This window comes from Phasianus colchicus, chromosome 7 (genome assembly GCF_987193195.1).
Source record: "Phasianus colchicus chromosome 7, bPhaCol1.hap1.1, whole genome shotgun sequence".
NCBI lineage: Eukaryota > Metazoa > Chordata > Aves > Galliformes > Phasianidae > Phasianus > Phasianus colchicus.
In genome coordinates this window covers 27,462,934-27,484,303 of record NC_143442.1, presented here as the reverse complement: position 1 = coordinate 27,484,303, position 21,370 = coordinate 27,462,934, and the positions used below count along the sequence as shown (strand labels likewise).

At 40.2% G+C, this 21,370-nt stretch overlaps 1 protein-coding gene across 5 annotated transcripts in view; it reads right to left on the bottom strand.

Moving 5' to 3' along the window:
- Positions 1-21,370, bottom strand: part of HECW2 (HECT, C2 and WW domain containing E3 ubiquitin protein ligase 2) — a 186,022-nt gene that overhangs the window by 87,701 nt on the left and 76,951 nt on the right. The window contains exon 1 of one of the 5 annotated variants that reach the window (XM_090144286.1): positions 4,695-5,049. The exons of the other annotated variants lie outside the window; for them this stretch is intronic. Within the exon in view, the coding sequence (XP_090000412.1) occupies positions 4,695-4,734 (40 nt within the window). The 5' untranslated portion in view covers positions 4,735-5,049. Of the gene's footprint in view, positions 1-4,694; positions 5,050-21,370 lie in introns of those variants that run through there. 5 annotated transcript variants of the gene reach the window in all.

Here is a 21,370-nt window from a genome sequence, read left to right as displayed (position 1 = left end):
AACTATACCTCACTACCAAAAGCAAACAGATTCTTAGAAAATTCCAAGGATACTTCCAATACAAGAAGTATTAAATTATTCAGTGTTCTCAGTACATCTAAGTAAATAAAGGTGTATTTGATTTTTTTTTTTTTTTTTAACAAATCCAGAAAGTTTGAAGGCATAAAATAAGCACTTAATAGTGAGACTTCCAGTGCTTCAGCTACAAGCATTTGTTCCTGGTCTCTTAAAATTGGTAACTAAATAAAGTCAACAGAAATTTTTACAGGGACATCAGTGAAGTTCATAAAAGGTCCAGCATGAAGTACATGCAAGGCAAGCATCAAATTCTGAGCTGACTGTTACAAGAAGGCAGCACATTTACTAACAACTTAATTAATACAATTCAACACTTGAAGTGCCTGGATTTTCAGTTCTTCTATCCAGAAATAGTCTCCTTTGCAGTAATGAAGACTAAATCATTGATGCTCTGCCCACAGGCACACTGCCATTGCAACAGAAGGTGGTGGAGATGGATGGATGAAAAATGCTGACAGGTCTCTGCCTGACAACAATCTATTGAAATTACAAAATTTATTTTGGACAACATCGATTTTCTCCTGAAACAGCTGAATCTTTCTACTTGCATGAAGTTATTCACATATGGAGAAAAATTATTGTTACTTTGTTACGTATATGGAAAAATAACTTCAAAGCTCAGTACACAGATTTTAAAGAAAGGAACCAAACAGCAAAGAAATCAAATAGCATGATAACACTGAAGCAGACAATACTGCAGAAATTTGCCTATCAACACTGCAATAAAAAGATTCAACTGTGATAAGCCTCAGCAATACTCAGATGTGTGTGTGGAGGGGAGTTGGAGGGGAGACAGAAGTGTTTGAGAGCACAGAAAGCAGAATGCCAAAATTACCACTACTTCATCACTCCTCTTCTCGAAAACCTACATAAATTCCCCAGGGAACCTCAACTCCAAGACATTCTGGTCCCCTTTTAGCTGGTAATTGTTGCTGTTTGTGAAACTGGCTGCTGTTCTAGAATCTGGGCCAGAGAGTAGATATAAATATCTGTTCCCAGAACATGAAATACGCAAAAAAAAATACCGTCCTTCTGCACTGGTATCTTGTCAAGTTGATCTATGCTTCTGAAAGAAACAAAACAATGGAAGACCCACAGCATCATTTTGTCTTCTATAAACACAAAATATTACAGAAAGTATCTGATTTCTTACCATCTTGCAAGCCTTGTAAAAATTAGTAAACGGGAAAATTTATGATGCTCTGCAATGAAAAGTGGGTCATAATAATAAATATCTCAGTATGGACTCTACACTGCCTAGTGCTCTTTGAAATCACTGTGCAGCAAACATGTTCAGAGTAATAATGTTTTCTCTTCCAGGACTCACCATCTTTACAAAGCCACTTAAGGTATATAAGGTACCAACAGTACACGTAACATTCCCAATTCAGTAAGGCTATATTAAGTGCAAAGCTAAATATATTAAGTACTGAACATCTCAATGAAAGAAGAAGGGATCATTTTTAACATAATGAGTTTGCACAACAAAATGCCACTCATGCAAGAGTAAGAGCCACAAGATCCCGTACATCCAAGACAGGACATGTGGCCCCACCCATGTATAGCAGACAGTTAGGACCATCTCTCTTAACTCTTTCTAACACAGCCCTGGATGTCAGCAGACACCTTTGTTGCAGGATGCACCTCTGGCTCCTGTTTGATTTGCTCAGAAGGACCCCCCAAGTCTTTTTCTGAAAGCTGCTTTGCAGGCAGTCAGCTTCATAGTGGTGTCAGGGGTTGAAAGACTTGGTCGTGACCCTCTTGCTCACTCATTTCTCCATCCTGTTGAGGTCCACCTGAATGGCAGCACAACTAGCTGGTTTATCAGTTTATCAGGAACTGGCAGTTCTTGCCAGTTTTGTCCCATCTGTAAGCTTGCTGAGGATTTGCTCTGTTCTAACTTCCAGGATGTTTAACAGCAGTTGTCTGCCCACCTCATTACTCACCTATTTAGCCTGTATTCCATCAGTCTGTCCAAGCAATTGTATGTTATGTGAGACAGCACAGAAAGCCCTGCTAAAGTATCTGACATACGGAGCCATGAGGCTTCTGTGAAATTTACATTTTGTTCTTTGTATCTCACAATTTCTGATATTTTTTGATATTTTTGTGTAAGGAAGAAGGTTTTTCACTATTTCTGTGTAAGAAAAAAGATTTGTATCTGAAATACATCACCACAGAGCGTCACTTTGTATAGTTCAAACTAACAAATAAATAAAACAGATACCAATCTTAGAAAACAAAACAAGTTAAAAAACAAGAATTGCTATTTATGGTTACTGAAGCTAGCCTGACAGCCCAGTGCACAGACTGCTCAGGTGCAAACCAATGCTCACTTCTGGTTCCAGCTTATATGGTGGAGTGGATAAAAGGCTTGTCTCCATAAACACAGAGGATTTTTATTCTTCACAAACAAACAAAAAAAAAAAAAAAAAAGAAAATTATGGAACAAACAAACTTCTACTGTGGAATTATCTTGCATTTATTGCACAGGAAAAAAAAAAATTGTTCCCTACAGTGATATTTTGGTCTCTGCAACATACTTAACATACTTTAGCAACCACATGCATCCGTACAGGTGAGGGAATAACCTACTGGAGAGGAGCTCTGCAGAGAAGGATCTGGGGGTCCTGACAGACAACAGGTTGGCCATAAGCTAGCAGTGTCCCCTTGTGGCCAACGAGGCTAATGGTGCCCTGGGGTACATTAAAAAGGCTTGGCCAGCACGTCAAGGGAAGCTTTTCTCCCCCTCTATTCTGCCCTGCTGAGGCCATATTTAGACTAATGGATCCAGTTCTGGGTTCCCAGTTCAAAAAGGACTGGGATCTCCTACAAGTAGTCCAGCAGAGGGTAACAAAGATTATTAAAGGTCTACAGCATCTCCTGCATAAGGAAAGGCTGAGTAACCTGGTTCTGTTCAGTCTGGGGAAAAGACGACAGAGAAAAGATTTGATAAATGTTTATAAGTATCTAAACAGAGGTGGAAGGCAAATGGATGAGGCCAGGCTCTTCTCAGCAGTGTGCAGAGATAGGACAAAGAGTAAAGGCCTAAAACTTGAAGTTCCATACTAACATGTGGAACAATTTCTTCACAGTAAGGGTGATGGAGCATTGGAACAGGCCGCCCAGAGAGGTTGCAGAGTCTCCCCCATAGAGTTACTCAAGATCCAGCTGGACCCAACCCATGTAATCTATTGTATGGCACCTGCTTTAGCAGCGAGTTGGACTCGACCTCAAGCCCCTTCCAACCCCTGCGATTCTGTAATTCTGTGATACTTATAGATGCTTTAATGCAGAGCTCAGAGGGAAGGAAATTCTAAAGAGATTCAGAATATCACTTAGAGGATTTAATTATATACAATTTTACATTTTTTGTATTTCAATATTGTATATGAGTCTTCTAATTCATTGCTCTTGAAATCCATGCAACTCAGCTCAGAAGAGATCAATCATTTTGGTAACACTATTGTATCCCCACATAATTCTGTGGAAATCTTATTTGGGATTTACCTCCTAAGCTCTGCTTTTTTATGCCTTTCTGGAAGATATTTTATGTAAAACCTTTTCAAGTGCTTGTATTATATATTCTTAATTTTAAAAATTAAGTTCTGATTGTCAAAATTTGACCCCTTAGCATTTCAGGTTAATTTTAATACATTCTTGGACACTGAAAATGATGAGTTAGCAAAGGTGTGTGTGTACATTCAGCCTACTGATACTTATAAAGCATCATTGTAAACATTATTTCTCTTGTCAGATATTCTCTTACTGTGTCCATTATAGGAGCTAGAAGGCTTGTGGACAGAAAGACTAAGTACAATTTTGTCTCCAGCTGAGATTCACTGATTTGATACCAGTTTCTCTCTCAAGCATACTGTTTTAAATTATCAGCCATTAGCTATTTTACTATATCATTTTTCTCAGTCTTTAAAAGAACAGGATTGTAGTTAACCTGCAATGGAGAATAATTCTGAACTGAATTTGAGCCAAGCATCAGGACATTTCTATGATGGCACTTTGTGTGTAAAACAGAAGTCTGATTTAGATGCATGTTACTGCATGACTTCCAAAATCTCAACCCTGCTGCCTGTAAGTGCACTCCACTTTCTGTTGTGAGCAAGTGGTTCCACTTGTGAGCAAGAAATAAAACAGACAGTCAAAGAAATGTAAAGCTAACAACACTATAACAGAGAGTACTGTGTATCTTAAGCAACTGACTAGGTACAAGTCTATAACTCTAGATTTTGTGCAATATTTTCACTTTGGTACTCTCTATTTTAATGGACACATTTAAAGAAGAAGAAAAGTTTGCATCACCCGAGGCCTCACTCCCTTTCTATAAAGTAGGCAAGCAAATTATCACTTGCAGAGTGTTTGTTACAAACCATTACTAGAATAAATCACGTTTCAGCAACCTATTTAAAATACAGTTACTGTCCATGACCAAATGTTAACTCCATGTATACAGCTTTTAGTCAGCAATATTCATTTAAGTCCCAGTGTCAGACAGCGAACAACTCACTAGGAACCAGAGGACTTTTCAAAGAAGACAGCCCTAGTGTATGCAACACAATGATGAAATTAGATCAATACTTTGAAGCACCTTCTAGCCTTACCTGGCCATTCCAAAGGGTATCTGAGGATCCTAAACTGCATTCCTCCATATGAATCCAATTAACAAACGGGAGAATTAAAAAAGATCAGTGGATCCTAAAGGCAGCACTCCTGTTTCCAATCACAAACAATATTTTCTACAGAATTTGCCCTTTGGAGCCAGGTTGTGCAGCTCAGCTCTGGACACTTCAGCTCTGCATTAACACTGCTGCATGGTCACTGCTTCTCAGGCTGCTTCTCTGTTCTCTCTTCCTCCCCTGTCATTTTAAGGAGAGGATTTCAGAAGAATGCCTGCAAACTCCCAGGCAGTTTCTAGCAGTTACACGCAACTGTCTGCATCTTCCCCTTTAATCAAGAGTTTATCTGGGTTCAAATAGCCAATGTTAAAACGCATCAAGTGTTATGTCCTTCCAGCAAAGCTATTTGCAGCCACTCCCATCCGGAGGGTACAGGAAGCAAAAACCCCATCCTCCCGGCACTTCCTTCCTTGCCTTTTCCATGGGAGGATACCAAAGCACAGACTACAGTCCATCCAACGGGGAGAGGCGACAGCAAGGCTGGCATAGTGACGAATGCAGTAGGAGCCCACAGAAGTGCAGGACTGCATTTACTCGGTACTTCACTTACCCTACAATCCAGTATTTTTGAGATGAGCAGACTGCTTGTGACAGCAGCTGGGGTGAAGCTACCCTGAGCCCAGGATAACTGCCCACTGGGCACTCCTGAGCAGCAGGAGGACAAGCAAGTGGCCAAGCAACACCATTCCTGTTTCTCCTCTTGCAGGCTGGTAGATGCCATTTCAGCACAGGGCTGGGACAAGGCTCCTCTGTGCCAGATGCTCTGACTGCCCCAACCTTCCTTCCTGGTGGATGCCAGCGGCTCCTTCTGTTCACAGCAAGGACGCAGATTGGGCCAAAGCAGCCCCAGTACCGCACTAACAGACAGAGCATTTTTTGAGGCCATTTTAGAAGTAGGGTTCAAGCACTGCAGACCCGGTCCATGGTCTGGAGACAGAGCCCCTGGCAGCATTTTGTGCAATAAGATGTTCATGGAGCACTATGTTAAAGCTCTCAAGCAAATTTCATTTTTCCCAAGTGGAAACTGGACAACAAAAAACACCGCAAGAAAAATAACACATGAATACTGTTTCCAGTCCCAGAAATTAAGACAGATTTGTGCTAATTAAGACAGAACTGAAAGCTGCTCTCAGATTTCATGTTCCTGTGAGCACCTCGAGGGGACAAAAGGAGAGAGAACACCAGAAGCTGGATACTGCAAGAGAAATTTAAAACCATTGCAGACTCAGCGGCTGCAAAGCTTCAAACAGCCACAGAGCAACCCCCAAAAAGGCGAGAGGAGGGAAGTCCTTGAACAGTCCTGCTGCATCCACTTGAGTGTCCCCCATGACTGCCTTTACACCAAACATACTACACTGCTAACAGTCATTGCACTGTACCAGTAAGAACAATTTTTCACTTTCTGACCAGTGTCTGGCAGGACAGTGAGGGACGAGCTGTTTTCCCCTCACATTTCCCTTCAACTTCAGCTGTAGAAGCTGAGCACAAGACAAAATTGTAACATGCTCCACATCCAAATACTGTACAACTAAAGCTTCTTGCTATTCAAGTTTAAATTGACACAGTAGTAAGCAGTGATCCTTGCTCCCATTTTCATACAGTCTTTATCCTGAGACCCTAAAACAGATCATTTCCTAGTTTTTCTAGCATTATATGTATTGTTTCCCTCCCTATATTCATGAGGAACACTTCAGCTCTGGGATCAGAGCAGCTTCGTGCACCCACATAGAATGTGATATTTGAAGGCACAGAAGCAACTCAAACAATTAATTAACCACAATGCCAGCCAAAAGAAAGAAATCTGCAAGTTTTCAGACATACCACAGAGCACAACGGCAGGAATAAAGTGCAGTTTCACTCCTCTGTATTCAAAGTAAAGATATAATTTAAATTCAAAGTGTTCAAAGATAAAAATAGATCCTTTCACCCATCTCCTTGGCAAAAATTCAAAAGCGTAACAATAGGAAGGAAATGACCTCAAGTTTAATCTCTTTCCTGAAAATCATACTAATCCCCTTCCACGAAATGAGGTACATTCCATTCTTGCCATGTTTCAGGTGTTGGTTTCCACACGTGCAAGGCCCACATCCACAGTGCTCCCCCCATGGTGTGGGCTCCTGGGCAGCACCAGCCGTAGCTGGAAGCATGCAGTGCTCCAATTGTCTGTAACTCATAGCCACACAGACATGGAGCCACAGGGAGTGGGAATGTCTCACACCCTGCTAAAAAGACCATGCGTCCCCTGTAACATAGAAATATTTTTGTGAGGGTAACAGGGAACAGAGGCTACCTAAAGCCCAAAGGAACAAGCAATAGTGAGAAAAAAGAAAGTACAAGTTAACACTTGAAAAGGAGGATGCATTTCAGGAAAGACAATGTTGTCAGCATCACACGGATCAGGTAAGAAAATGCACTGTCCCCCTAACCATGCAATTAGTCATTCTGCTTGGCCTCATGCAGACGTGGGTCTTATCTCCCCAGTAAATCTATCTTCACAATGACCTTACCCCCTTCTCAATATGCTCCTCTCTCTGATAGACAGTTTATCCCCAAATACATCCCTGTACTCCCACAACCTAGCAGCCTGAAGAGAAGTGACATCCACTGCTCTGTGTGCAGAAATACACACAACGTTTCTTATTCAATAGGAGTTTGATTGCACCTTTTTCTTTCTAGTCACAGATCTAAAAACTTAGGTCCTTTCTTTTTCCTGATTTGCTGTTTAACAGCTCCTGTGTCAAGGCAAAGTGAATTACAACATGCAAAGTAAAGGTGATTACCACCTGCTTTTACTGGTAGTAAACCTAACAAAAAGGAAAAACTCTGTGTGTACAACTCTCCTGAGGGCCTGGTAGGCTGGGATGAGAATATTTAGCAGAGCTAGAAACACAAGCCATGTGTTAAATAACCATCAAATTCATTAGTGTGCTAGATGACATCAAAGATGAATTTAAAAAAAGAAATAAATCTGAACTTTTATTCCTGTGTCATATTCAATCTCTGCCAGTCTAGGTTTATTGTGGAGTGTTTTCCATCCTTTTCCCCCTTGACTACAGCCGTACAGGCATTAGATAAGCACTTGTTTGCTGACAGTGCACGAACTGCTGAGCTTGCTAGAGCTGCATGCAGAAGAGGATTGCAACTCCTCCGGAATAAAGGGCAGGCACTTTTATCTGCAACCACGTAACTCCTCACAAGTCTTTGCCAGAAAAACTAGAAAATATAACAAAGTATTCCTATTGTGAAAGATACATCAGCAAAGCTGTGCTATTGTCAATGCTTCCCATCCTGACCTCAGATAAATTCTGTTGGTAGATAAACACTACCAACAAAAGCACAATTTTGCTAGCACAGCTGCATTTACACAGAGGGCTTTCTCTGGTTTGACTGGGTTTATACAGTTCTCAAGTTATCTCACAGCCAGAGAAAGAAGTGAGAGGTCATTTATCTCATGGTCTTCACACTGGTCTTTATGGTCAAGCAGCTCATGCTCATGTATGCAAGTACCCAATGCAGAAAGATACTAGAACTGCTAGTTATTTGGGGTTTTTTTTGTTTTGGTTTGGTTTTTTGTTGTTGCTGTTGTCGGTTGGTTGGTTGGTTGATTTTGATTTACTTTGCTTTTCTCCTGATAAAACATTTCTGAAATGGAAACAGTTAAAACCACTTCAGGTGAGCTGAGCTAGTTGTGGCAGCTGGTCACTCTGGTCAGCAGTCCCCATCTTCCACCTCCTTCACAGCCCCTTATTGGGCTCTGTCATAAGATCATTATTAGCAGCCACTTAGTGGCAGAGATTCTGAGAGACATTTCACTCCTCTTCCCCCTACTCTCCCTTCCCCATGAATTCAAATCCCAGGGCTGTCCTGACTGAAGCACCTCAGCCGTGAGCCATGGGTGACAATGGGGACCTCAATGGGATGATCACTGCTTTGAGGGGCCACACACAGCCTGAGAGAAGTGTGTGTTGCAGTGTCAAGCTGCCACCAGATCTTGCTCTGGGGAAAGGATCTTCCCTCTGAACAGGGGAGCACTTAGCAGCACTTTCACCTTACCTACAAATCTAGAAGCATCACCTCCAGGGTGGTCCTGGCCACATAGGGAGAATTCAGCCACAACATGACCTCAGGTGTTCACACCAACAACAACCAGGTGGAGTTCTCTGACAACAGCACACATTTCAGGTTTCCTAGGACTGCAATATCTGGGCTAGGCAAAGTTCGGGCAGCACTGAGCAGCCCGTGGTAGGGGAAATCACACTGAATCACCAATGATGTTACCATCTCTTTAGGGTTTAATTTTGGTAAAATCTATGTTCATGTGGAAAACAAATGAGTTTGTAGCTAACCTTTAACATAATGCATTCCACATGTTGTTTTCCTGTTACCAACTTACACGTAAAAAGAGATTTTCTTTGTCAAACCGTCAAGCAAATGCAACTGTCATAACAGAGAGGACTTAAAATAGAGTCAAAATGACTGTTCTCCTTTTACTTTTTTTGTTTGCAATTCTAAAAATAAAATTCCATTTTCAATCACTGTGAAACATACATCTGCCCTGTGAAAGTCACATACATCACTGAAATGCACGTGTTTAGAAAGCACAGGAGATCTCAAAAAGAGATCTACAAAACGAACACATGTTATTTTTCATAAGTACTTTGTAACTGCTCTAAGTTCTTTTTTGTTCTGTTTCTATTTATGACATTTTTAAATCAGATACCAGAAAACAATTATTTGGCAACTGTTCACCAAAACTCACTAAAACATTTAAACTGATGCCTGAGCATCAATCTTTTTCCCTTACTACATTTTGCAACATGCTCCAAGTTGCATCTATACCCTCTGCACGAAGCAGAGTAAATTTATTACCAGCACAGTTGTTACTATGGATTCGCAGAGTCACCCAGAATATCTTCTATTTTTTGTCTTTCCTTTTTGTTCTTCCTTCTGTTTCCATTTCCTTTCTGCTCATACAGTAGAAGCAACTACCCCTCTTTGCAAGGGACTTATCTTAAAGCAAGTATCAAACCTATTACTGCTTATAAAATAAACTACTAAACTTTTTGCCCTATTTAGCAGGAGCCACCCTAGTTCTAATTAACAGAAGCCATCCCAATTCCCATGCCCTACAATTTAATAATGACATGTGACTAATTTAAACACTCACCTCAAATTTGCAATTTTTTTAATAAGCAACATGCTTATTTCCTTATTTCATCTTCTCATTATCAAACTGACATTACAATTTATTGTTAGAAACTGTATTTTATTAATGGGTTAATAAACCTCCAAATTGCTACAAAGCAAGAACTAGTTATTGATCACCATAATCAACAATAATTTTACAAATCCTACTTTACTCAAGGCGTAGCAAAATTTTCAATTTCTGCAATTATATTCTATAAAACACAATCTGAATTGTCTTTAAAATTATCCATTAATGTGTTCTGCTGTTGTTTTTCCCCCCCCCCCCACACTCATATTCCAAGCTATGCATTACTGTAGAAACATTTACATTTTAGCAAGTGTCCAGAGGAGGTCCACACTAAGATGATCAGAGGGCTGGAGCACCTCTCCTGTGAGGAAAGGTTGAGGGAAATGGGCTTATTTAGCTTGCAGAGAAGAAGGCTCTGGGGAGGCCTCATTGTGGCCTTGCAGTACTTGAAAGGAGCATATAAACAACAGGTGGAATGGCTGTTTACATGGATTGACAGTGATAGGACAAGGGGGAATGATTTTAAACTAAGACGGGAGATTTAGGTTAGATAGTAGAAGGAAATTTTTCACTCAGAGGGTGGTGATGCACTGGAACAGGCTTCCCAAGAAGGTTGCAGATGCCCATCCCTGGAGGCATTCAAGGCCAGGCTGGATGTGGCTCTGAGCAGCCTGGTCTCGTGGTAGGCAACCCTCTCCATGGCAGGGGGGTTAAAACTAAATGATCTTTGAGGTCCTTTTCAACCCAACCCATTGCATGATTCCATGATTCTATGAAGTGTGAGCAATCACTTATGCAGCACTAAAGCTGAGCTCAGCCACTGCAGGTTGGGACTTTCTATGTGCAACATCGTGATCGATTGGGCTCTCCAGGCACTGCTGAAATACAAACACCAACCAATCCTAAACAGCTCCATTTAAAAAGTAACTTCAGTGGTTTTTTGCCCCTGAAAATAAAGGAATTCAACAACACAATGGCCATGCCATCAGCAGGAGCTTGCATTTCTAATCACAAACTCCTAACTTTCAACAGAAAAGCCTCTGACCCAAGTAATTTCTTACATACATATAATAGTTCCAAATAAATTCTGGAGAAAACATATTTAACTGTACATATGCAAACTGCAAGCAAACTAAAAGGCTAAGTTGGGTAAACTTATCTCTTTTCTAGAACAACTCAGAAGAAAGTAGAGGAGATTAGAGTTTGTATTACTTCTTAAACACCCCTGCAGGCACAAGGCATCCTAATGAGATGAACAGCTCACAAGCAGCTCTCAGCTGTGTAATGGGAAGGAGGTGCTCCCTCGCCAGATGGCTTGCTCTGCTGATGGCCACCAAAGAGAAAGAAGGCAATCACAGAATACACTTAGCTGATTGAACTGTTTACGGACGCATGCCCTGCACTGGCTGTGCTGAGCAGCTTTTTGTGCAGGTGAAAGTTTCAACTAGAATCAGCGAAACATTTTCTATTAAGAAATACATATTTTTAAAAAATAACAACTCTTCATTAGCAAGGGTGTAACATTCAGAGCACAAAATATTCTGAGCTACAGAGACAGCATCACCAAAGAGCTGACCCAGCTTTTGCACGTGATGATCCATCAGCAGATTTTATGGCCAACTAGTTGGTTGTTTCATTTTCCTATTGACAATAAATCCCTCCTTTAGGTTTCCCAAAGCTCCATTTTTTTTTTTCCCAGAATGAATCAGCAAGGGGGAAAGTCAGTGCCAGACACTCTTCAAGGATCTTGAAGAAACTAATTTAGCCTCTCCATCACTCCTGAAGTTTCAGCCTTTGTTTCACTTGATGTTTATTTAACCTTGATGCTACTTTTTTTTATTATTGTTTATTGCTAGGGGGAAAGGACTAAAACAAGAAGCCCTGCACGTGGTACTCCCACAGAAATGCAAAGGAAAAAGAAAAGAGCTGTCCCATGTATACTGCGCACAGCTATGGATCCAAGAAATCAGTTTGGCTTTTGCCTCTTCAAACAGTTGATGATTTGAACCCTGGAACTATTATGACAGTACAAATACAATTGGATTAGATGACATTAACATGATACCCTTCAGCCATGTGTGGAGACATCACCAGTAAAAGAAAAGGAGAAAGTTTGCCTCTCGTATCCGCAACTTCATCAGTTTTACATTTGACTGCACTGGATTATTGCTTGCAGTTTCAGATGTTGTCCAATCAGTATTCTTCTTCACCTATTTTAGTCTCTGGACACTCACGGCATCAGTCAGCATTTCAATCCCCACATTTGAGTCCTTCCCCACATCTAACACAGAAACATTTCTTAAAATGCTTTTTTTCCTTTCCAGTTCTAAGTATTCTCACTGCCTTTTAGAAATCCTCCTTGTTTCCAAATTGTCAATAAAATGTGTCTCTGCAATACACATCACCAAACAATCTTGTAGGATTTTATATTCATTTAGCAGCTGTTATTATTATTATTTTTTTAGGTTTACCTTCAATATTATGAGCTGCTTAAGCATCAGTACAAACTATCCCATTGTTATCTTTGACAGTACTCGTTTCTAAGGGAATTTTTTAGAAAGCCAGAACACAGAAAAATATTTTTGAATAGTCTTGTGTCATTTTTCAACCTTCCAGCCATTTAAACTGCAGTAAAACCCCCTAATAAAACAGAGAAACAGCCCAAGAATATGGATTCAAATTCAAGATAGAAACAGGCACCAATGCTTCCCCCTCTTGCCTTTATTAGAGTGAAGTCATTAGCTATGATACCGGGGACACCACTGTGCAAGCCACTTCTTTCCTTTTTACAAACCACAAAACATCTAGCTTAAGTAAACAGTAATGCACTACTATTTTATTTATATGTGTGTTTGTTTGCTAAGGCATCCATATGGCTGATAAGCAGTGCTGTAGAAAACCCACAGAGGACTAATAATGGATCAGCATAAAGACAGCACATCCATGCAAACTGTGTGCAAAGGAAGGCCGTTCAATCACTCTTTTTTGCTGCTCTTTCACAATTACCAGTTATTTTCCTGCCCTACACTTTCCACCTCTTTCTCACTGCCTTTCCATGGCAAGATTTACTGGGAGTTTCTCTGTCTCTTTCAGACATTGTGCTGAAGGACATGGTTTTGTGAGAACTATTGGTGATACGCAGATGGTTGGACTGGATGGTCTTTTAGGTCTTTTCCAACCTTGGTGATTTATGATTCTGTGATCTCATAGGTTTTCCATTACTGAAAAACTCTTTCAGGCTTTTCATCTCAAATAAGTTTATTCTAAAAAATCATTAGTTCTGATTTGGCATAAAAGTAGACCTGAACATTGGAATATTTCAAAAATTATTGAGGTTATAGCTATTACTTGCCTTCAAATGTGCTAAGATGCTTTACTGTATTCCATATAAGTGGTATTCTATATTTCTAGCTCTGACAGGATTCCTACTTCCCACTTTTAATGTAAAGATTCAGTTTAGATTTGATATAGCTATTACTAATTAGCAGAATTCTTATATTTGATAATACGAGTTCATTATGAAGTCCAGCAAAGCTATAATAAGTAAAATGTCATTTTTAAGCATTTGCTACTAATATTACACCTGAAGTACAGTATTTTAAACCTTCTCAGTACATTCAGGTACACATTATTCCATTACTGATAGATGACAACAAACAGCACTACTCAAACATCCAAGGAGCAAGCAAGCAATACATCAATATATGAAGAAAACAAAAAAAACAGAGGGAGAAAAAAGAAAAAAGAGAAAGAAGCAGCCTATGGCTCTATAGGTAGATTAAAATGTTTTCTCAAAAAGAAAGTAATAATAATAACATTCAGATCAGTTGCATTAAACTCATTAAAGCTGCTGACAAAATTTGTGAACTGAGTCCTTGGGACACAATTTTCAACTGAGCTTTTGTGTATACCACGTGCAATTCATTACATGCAAATACAGACTAATCCCACTCAATTTGCCCCACCATTGGATTTGGTGTTAGCAGGCTGACACAGCAGAATTTAACAGCACAATTAAGGAAACACTGTAGACACCAGAAGAGAGCTTTTTTTTGGATGAGCATATGACTGAAGACCTAGTTCACTTCATAGAAGCACAACATGTTTTTTTCACTCCTTTCCACCAAAGAATATAGCATGGTTACACATTGTATTAATATTCAAGCAGACACAGGATAACCCAGGAATAGTTCAGGGAGCAGCACGTTCTAAATTTGCAGATACACTTTCAAAGACACTATTTTTGCAAAGTACACAGGCACGGGAAATCTAATTTGTTCTCTTCTGCCTCAGTGCCTACAGATCTGCCACATCCCTGGCCTGATTCAGGTCCCTTGGCCTGGAGCCTGCGGCTTGTTTACTTGGCAGAAATTCACACGTTTTTGTCGGTTCTTTGCTGAGGACACCAAACATGTTTTGCCACAACATGCCTGACAGTTTTTCATAAAGGATAGGAGGTAGCTGCAGCCACCTCATTTTGCTCATTTTTACTACCACACTGTGGATATAATCCCTTATGCCTTGACCTAGAGCTACAAGCAGGTAACTAGGCAGACCTGCAAGTCAACCTTGTTTCAAGCAATATTTCTGTCTTCGTGTGTTCCTGAAAATTTACAATCAATAATTTCTTCATATTCTTCAGGACAAACAGTTCTATTAATTCAACACAAATGTTCCTATAAAGCAGGAATATTCTGCCCTTTTGGCAGCTCATAAGAGGAATGCAGCAGCTGCTCCATCTCCATGCGGCTGCAGAGTCCCAACCTTGTCACCTCCACAGGAACTCAGAATAATTATATAAAAAAAATTACCTACTAAACAAAACAGACTGTTTTTATATTGGGGAAGCACAGGTCACAAATCTTCCTAATATCTTGCAGAAAAACTATAATACATATGTTATATGACACATTTTCACAAATAAACCAAATATGGAAGTAAAAAGCCATCACTATCCTAATCCTTCTCTCCTCAGAATAACTAATACACGTCCTCTTCCTTCAGAAAAGGATTTCCACTGCATTAAATGCACAGCCAGGTCTGCTGTGGAACCTGCAGTTGCAGCTCCTCACTTCAAAGGTCACATTAAAAAGCTTACAAGCCATGGCTTCACTTGCCCTCCAATAACAGAACTGCAGTACATTTATTGCTTAATGCTGTGAGTTCCAGACAAACACTGACAACAACTAGAAATCAGAGGAAGAAGCTGGCCTCATCTTCAGCTCATTCCCTATGCAGGGGCAGCAACTTCTCCAGAGCACTGCACCTGGGTTTTAATTTCATACCTGCAATTATCCTTCTCTCCTTGTTTCGAGATGCCCTACATAACATTTTGAACTGATTAACACATTCTGACACTGCCTCATTCTTTCTTTCCTGCTTGAAAAAAATGAATACTGCTACACATGTAATTTCTACTTTCCATTCCTCTCACGTACCACTGGCTGTTGGCCACCTCTTTATGCAAATACGTGACTGCAGCAAAGGTTGTGCAAACAACCTTTTCTCCTCCCATTGTTCTAAATCCCCTGTAACAAAAAACGCCGTCTGTTCAGCAAATCCCTCTTACTGTTCCACTACTCCACAAGAAAGATAAAGCTCTCATTGCACTGAAAATAAAATCTTTAGGACAACCTCAGGAGAAGATCAACTCCCATGCGGTACCCTGCACTCTCTTCCTTCTGTTGTGATCTGGATGAACTCAGATTTTTCCAAAGAGCCAAAAAACCTGACTGTATGTCATCTGTCTGGGGATGTAATATTCATTGCTTGCAAGTAACACAGTAAAGCAGGGCAAGCTGGCTAATTAGCACTGGATCCAAATTCACAGTTCAAATCTGATCCAGAAGTCAAATTTCTTAGAAGTTCAAGGTCATCTGGTTTTACTTTTAGTTTGGCTCCTTAGAGACAAAATCCCAAAACAAGAGATTTGTTGCTGTCTTCCTCATGTTTGTCCCTAAATTAATACATAATTCTTGGGAAGCCAAGGAAATCCCAAAGGCTCATCTACCTACTGCATTAGACTCATATGTTATTAAAATGGTGTCCTCTTACTTATTTTCAAACTAAGCATTTAGGATTTCCACCAGCTGCCAAGGCAGTGAATCAGCAGAACCTCGCAGAGAAACTCCGTCCCGGAACTCCTGTACCTCTGAATGGATACTGGGCCACAGGCTTCTTATTACAGAGCAAGCTCTGCTGCCTTTGGATGCTCTGGACACTAAGAACATCATCAGAAAGGGCTCAAAAATTAGTATACAAATGTTTTGTGAGCAACGAAGTAACAAAAGAAGGATATTGCCTATGCAGCCCTCAGCATTCAAGATGCTATTTTAAGAAAGCTCAGTAGTACTCAACTCAGCACCTTTATGTTACACTTCTTACATTATGCTCAAGTCCAGTCACATCCTTGATTTTGCATTAGAGATTTTGACCATAACTACATTTCTAACAGGAATGCTCAGAAGCTCTTTCATGATACTTCTTTTCACAAATCCATTTGGAACATGAAACATATAAAATTTGTTTTCAGAGAATATCTATAGATCAATATCCACAAAACTATTAAGGGCGTATATGATTTTGAACACAGCACCCTCTACTCAACAAGCAGTTTATTTCAGGAGGTTGACTCATTTCCTTAAAGCTTTTTCAGCTATCTGTTGTGACTGAAAAAAATTCTGAAAATTTAATAGTGCTCCAGGAAATGAGCCAACACATCCTGGAAGAAATGCATCCAATACACACACAGTAAGAAAAGTCAGTCTTAGATTTGTAAAGAACTTAGAAGGAGGAAGTTCCAAGAGAACTTTAAATATATTCTGTAAAACACAATGTTTGTTTCCCATCGTGGTAAGTTTCTTTATGTACACTTTAAAAGCTGCACACTATGGCTAATCAGGAAGTTGTTTGTTGTTTTTTTGTGTGTGTGTGTGTTATTTTTTTTTTAAATCTCCCTAGGGAAAAACATAAGATGAAAGAAAGTTCAAATATTTTTAGTCAATTTCCTTAATATTTAAAATATCAACAGCAATCAATCAAACAAATCAAAAGCTGCCATTATGCCATGAGAACTTGATTTCAGATCCCTCAGGAGTATAGAACCCATGATCAAAGCACAGATCCCAATACAAAACATTTAAGTGAAATGCACAGGGCACCACAGAACTACCTCCTGACAGAACTCTGAGAATGTTGGCTACCCGGTGGTCCTCAGCCAGAGATAAAGAAGCAAGAGGTTCCTACCTTGAATGGTCTCCAGTAACATAATCAGGTGAACTCTTCGAAACGACCAACTCATTGAAGACAAAAATGACCCAGAGAAGTTAATACAATCTTTCCAAGAACTACTCATATGCCCAGGGTTGCATGTCTTGGAATATTTGAAATAATGACAGGAACAAATGAAATATCCATCCATCAAGCAATAAAGCTTTCATGAAATAGCTCTTATATATATATATACTTGTGAAGAACGAAGCCTGTGATTTTCAGTATTCTCCAGCCTTACGTGGAAAAAAAAGCTATTTTTCATTCAAATTTTTCTGTACCATTGTTTGTTGGTCATGAGTTTAACATGACAATCCAGCATAGGTGTCTTTAGCTGGACACGCACCAAGTGACAAAGCATGCTAGTGTTCATCTGGAAAAGATGCTAAGCGTCTTTTTTTCTTGTGGAAGGCTCATCCTCCATGCACAAGCAGCTCTTGGAAATGCAGTGTGGTCACGGCGTGGCACTGAGTCTCTCCACATGTGCCATCAGCAACAGCCAGCTGTGTGAGACACTACTTCTTCCCTGAGCCCACTTCTGGGGAATTGACCAAGTGGGACTCTCACAACGGAAGCAAACTGCACCCCCAGTCTGCAGACAAATTCAGTGATAAAAGCTATCTTGATTCTCTCCATTACTTTTTACATCCTTTACAGCTTATACCCATGTCTGTTCTGTCTCTCCAGCTGACTGACTTGGTCTTCATTTTTCTATTTAATGATCTATCTGTTCCTTTCATCCTCACGTGTAGTTTTCTCCTCTTTCTTCTGGTGAGCCAAACGGTTTCCAAACCTCAGCATGCCCCTCCACCATGCACTAACTCCTTCACCACAAGTTCTTAGAATTCTGATCCCAATATCTAGCAGTATTTCCTTGCTTCAAAGCTCACACAGTAAAACTAAGGCACATGCAGTCTTCACATGACATAGTTTCCCGTCAGAGATGGCAATCATCATGAGTGGGCCTGCAAACCACCCATGGGGCTGCAGCCTCACGCTGCCTCCTGCCATGCTCTGCAGACAAAGCAGCCAGTGAAGTGCACAGAAAGTCAGGCTGGTATGTTTCCAAAGGAAGACAGCCAAGTTGGATGCCACACAACTACTCCCAAATTGGTGAGGTAGCCTGGGCTGCGTCAACAGAGGAGTGGCCAGCAGGATGAGGGAGGTGATTGTCCCCCTCCGCTCTTGTGAGCCCCCATCTGGAGTACTGCATCCAAGCCTGGGGCCCCCGGTACAGGAAGGATGCCAGGCTGTTGGAGTGATGCCAGAGAAGGACCACAGAGATTATTAGAGGGCTGGAGAACCTCCTCATATGAAGAAAGGCTGATGAAGTTGGGCTTGATTACTTGGAAAAGAGAAGGCTCCACAGGGACCTCACTGCAGCCTTCCAATACTTGAAGGGAGCTCACAAGCAGGAGGAGGACCAACTTCTTATACAGTCTGATAGTGACAAGAGAGAATGGCTTTAAACTGAAAGAAGGGAGATTTAGATTAGATGCTAGAAAGAATTTTTTTACTCAGAGGGTGGTGAGGTGCTAGAGCAGGTTGCCCCAGAGAGGTTGTGGGATGTTCCATCTCTGGAGGCATTCAAGGCCAGGTTGGATGGGCCCCAGGCAGCCTGATCTAGTGGTTGGCAACTCTGACCACGGCAAGGGAATTGGAATGGGATGATCTTTAATGCTCCCTTCAATCTAAGCCATTCTATAATTCAAAGTGTTTTTTTAAGGGCAAGGTAGATTAAACTTGATCATCCTCATGAATTATCCTATTCAGATTCACTCTCACCTTATCAAAAGACATATAACATAAAAATACAAGAAAGAGAAACACAACGGCAGAAGGAGTGACAGAGTGAGAAGGTGTACATGAACTCTGTAAGCTGACAGGAACAGAAACAAAAAATGTGTGGAGACGAAGAAACAAAATCATTTCCTACTCTTCTGTTCGTTTGCTTACAGAGTCCACAACGTCATAAACTTAACACGTGACAGAAATCCACAGATTTTCTCTTCCAACAAGAGAAACTTGGTGGAAGGAGCAGGAATTTGGAGAAAGATCTCAAAGTAAATCAAAATAACAACGCATTCTTAAAAAATAAATAGGATTCTCTCCCACATGCCTCCAGAAACTCTCTGTGCATTCAGAAGATAAGATAGAGAAGACCCAAGCCTTCTTTTGTGGACTAAGAACAGTCAAAAATCCAGCATTTGTTTTCAGGTTATATAGCTTATTATCAGGAAGTTAATTTTCAGAATGAAATTTCTCAGTTTTTGGATAAAACACAGTGTAATGGTAAGTAATTCAGATCCCTGAAGAATGAGGAAGAGGGCTTTTAAAGAGTGCCCCCTCCACTATGGTGAAATGAAATACTTCAACAGGGTCTTCTCATCCTTAAAAGATCACAAGACTCAAGTTTTAGGCAACTGCAATTTTAGATGAATGCCCTTCTACTCAACCATTCAAACAAAGCTTTCATTTGTTTGCAGTGCCTATAGTTTTCTGGTGAGTAAATATCTACAAGACGGCCATGACATTTGTTATTAGTCTTGAGGAAGAAATAACCTACCTCAAAGTAAGTGGTGATTCATTCTCTGGCTAAACGGAAGACTGTTCTCAGTTAGAAATTAAAATGTTATTTTATGCTGAGGTTTGGATTAACTGTGTCTAACTGCACAGCAGCCCTAAGTAAAAAGACATTACCCAATTGCATCTTGAGCAATAGCATCATGATTATCTATTCTTCATTATCTCTCATGAAGCAGATGGAGAAGATTGAAAAAGGAGCTTGGAAGATTGCCCAGAATCTTTTCAATCCTCTTCACCAGGAGAGAATTTAGAATTTCTAGGATAAGTTAACTCCAGAGTAATGCATGGACAGTATAAACAGCTTTCTCCCATATTAACAACCAGGAACATTGTTACCCTGTCTTCAGAGCCATCATGGCATTTTCAGAGTAATAGGAATGATTTTTTCCCCCACACATTCCCTAGATCTTTCCACACATATGCTTTTGCAGGTCTGTAACATGATGAATTATTTCTTTAGGTTTAAGATTTAACTCTTATACAAAAAGAATGATAATGTAGTGCTTTCTAGTCCCAAATCCTTAAGCTCATCTGACGAGAATGAGAGCAGATGAAGCCAAATCTACTCATTGCAAGTACTAAAAGGCTGCGCTGATTAATCTGGATAAGAGTAAAGCTAAAAGAAAAAAGTCTTGTGCAACTCTTTAGAAGCTGCTTTATTTTATCAGTGTGCCAAAAATCAAAGTCAACTATATTATAATTATCACTAGCTGAAAATAAAGGAGATAAATGTCTCAGAAGTGAAAAGCTTCTTCTCTCAGTGTTAACAATCAATAGCAAAAAGGACCACAAAATTGTGTAGGCTAGCAACAGAGCTTTTTTAATTTGTGTAAATACCTTGAAAGCACGTAACATTCCATGATTCTTTTAGAATTCTTATGGGAGTATTTTTAAAGACCAGTAATTCCTCGGAGACTCAGCAAGCCAATAACAGAACCTAGAGTTTGAACACAACTAGAAACAAAGGCTTACGAAATTGTCTACTCCCAGAAATACAAGGAAATTCAGAGCTTAAGTAAGCAATTAGAGAAAGCACAATTCGACCTGCGCTCCACTCCTACTACGGCAGCCTACGAATAATATTCCATCACAGCCTCTATGCAGGTGTAGCTGCTGCATGCTGTGGCTGAGTCGGTCTAATGGAGAATTCCAGTGCAAGAGACAGCTACTCTTCTCTAGCTACCTTTGCTGCTTTCCTTTATCCAACTCAAGAAGCTAAACCAGCACAGAGCTGGTTGTTCTCTTTGGAGAGTAAATTCCTTGCATGTTTAGCTCCCAGCTGTACTGACTAGCAGAGCAGTACCAGCCAAAGGGAGCAGACATATTAGGCTGCAAGACAAGTAGCAAGGAGAAAGCAAGACAGAAGTGAAACCGCATTCTCACTATTCTCACTATTCTCACTATTGCTGATAATGTGCACTGTGCTCCTTGATTGTTTCATAACAGTAAAATATGTTCCTGTAAGTTTCATTTATGTTACTTTATGTAAGTCTCTGTATTTACCCCTCATAACCTGTACTTTGCATTTCAA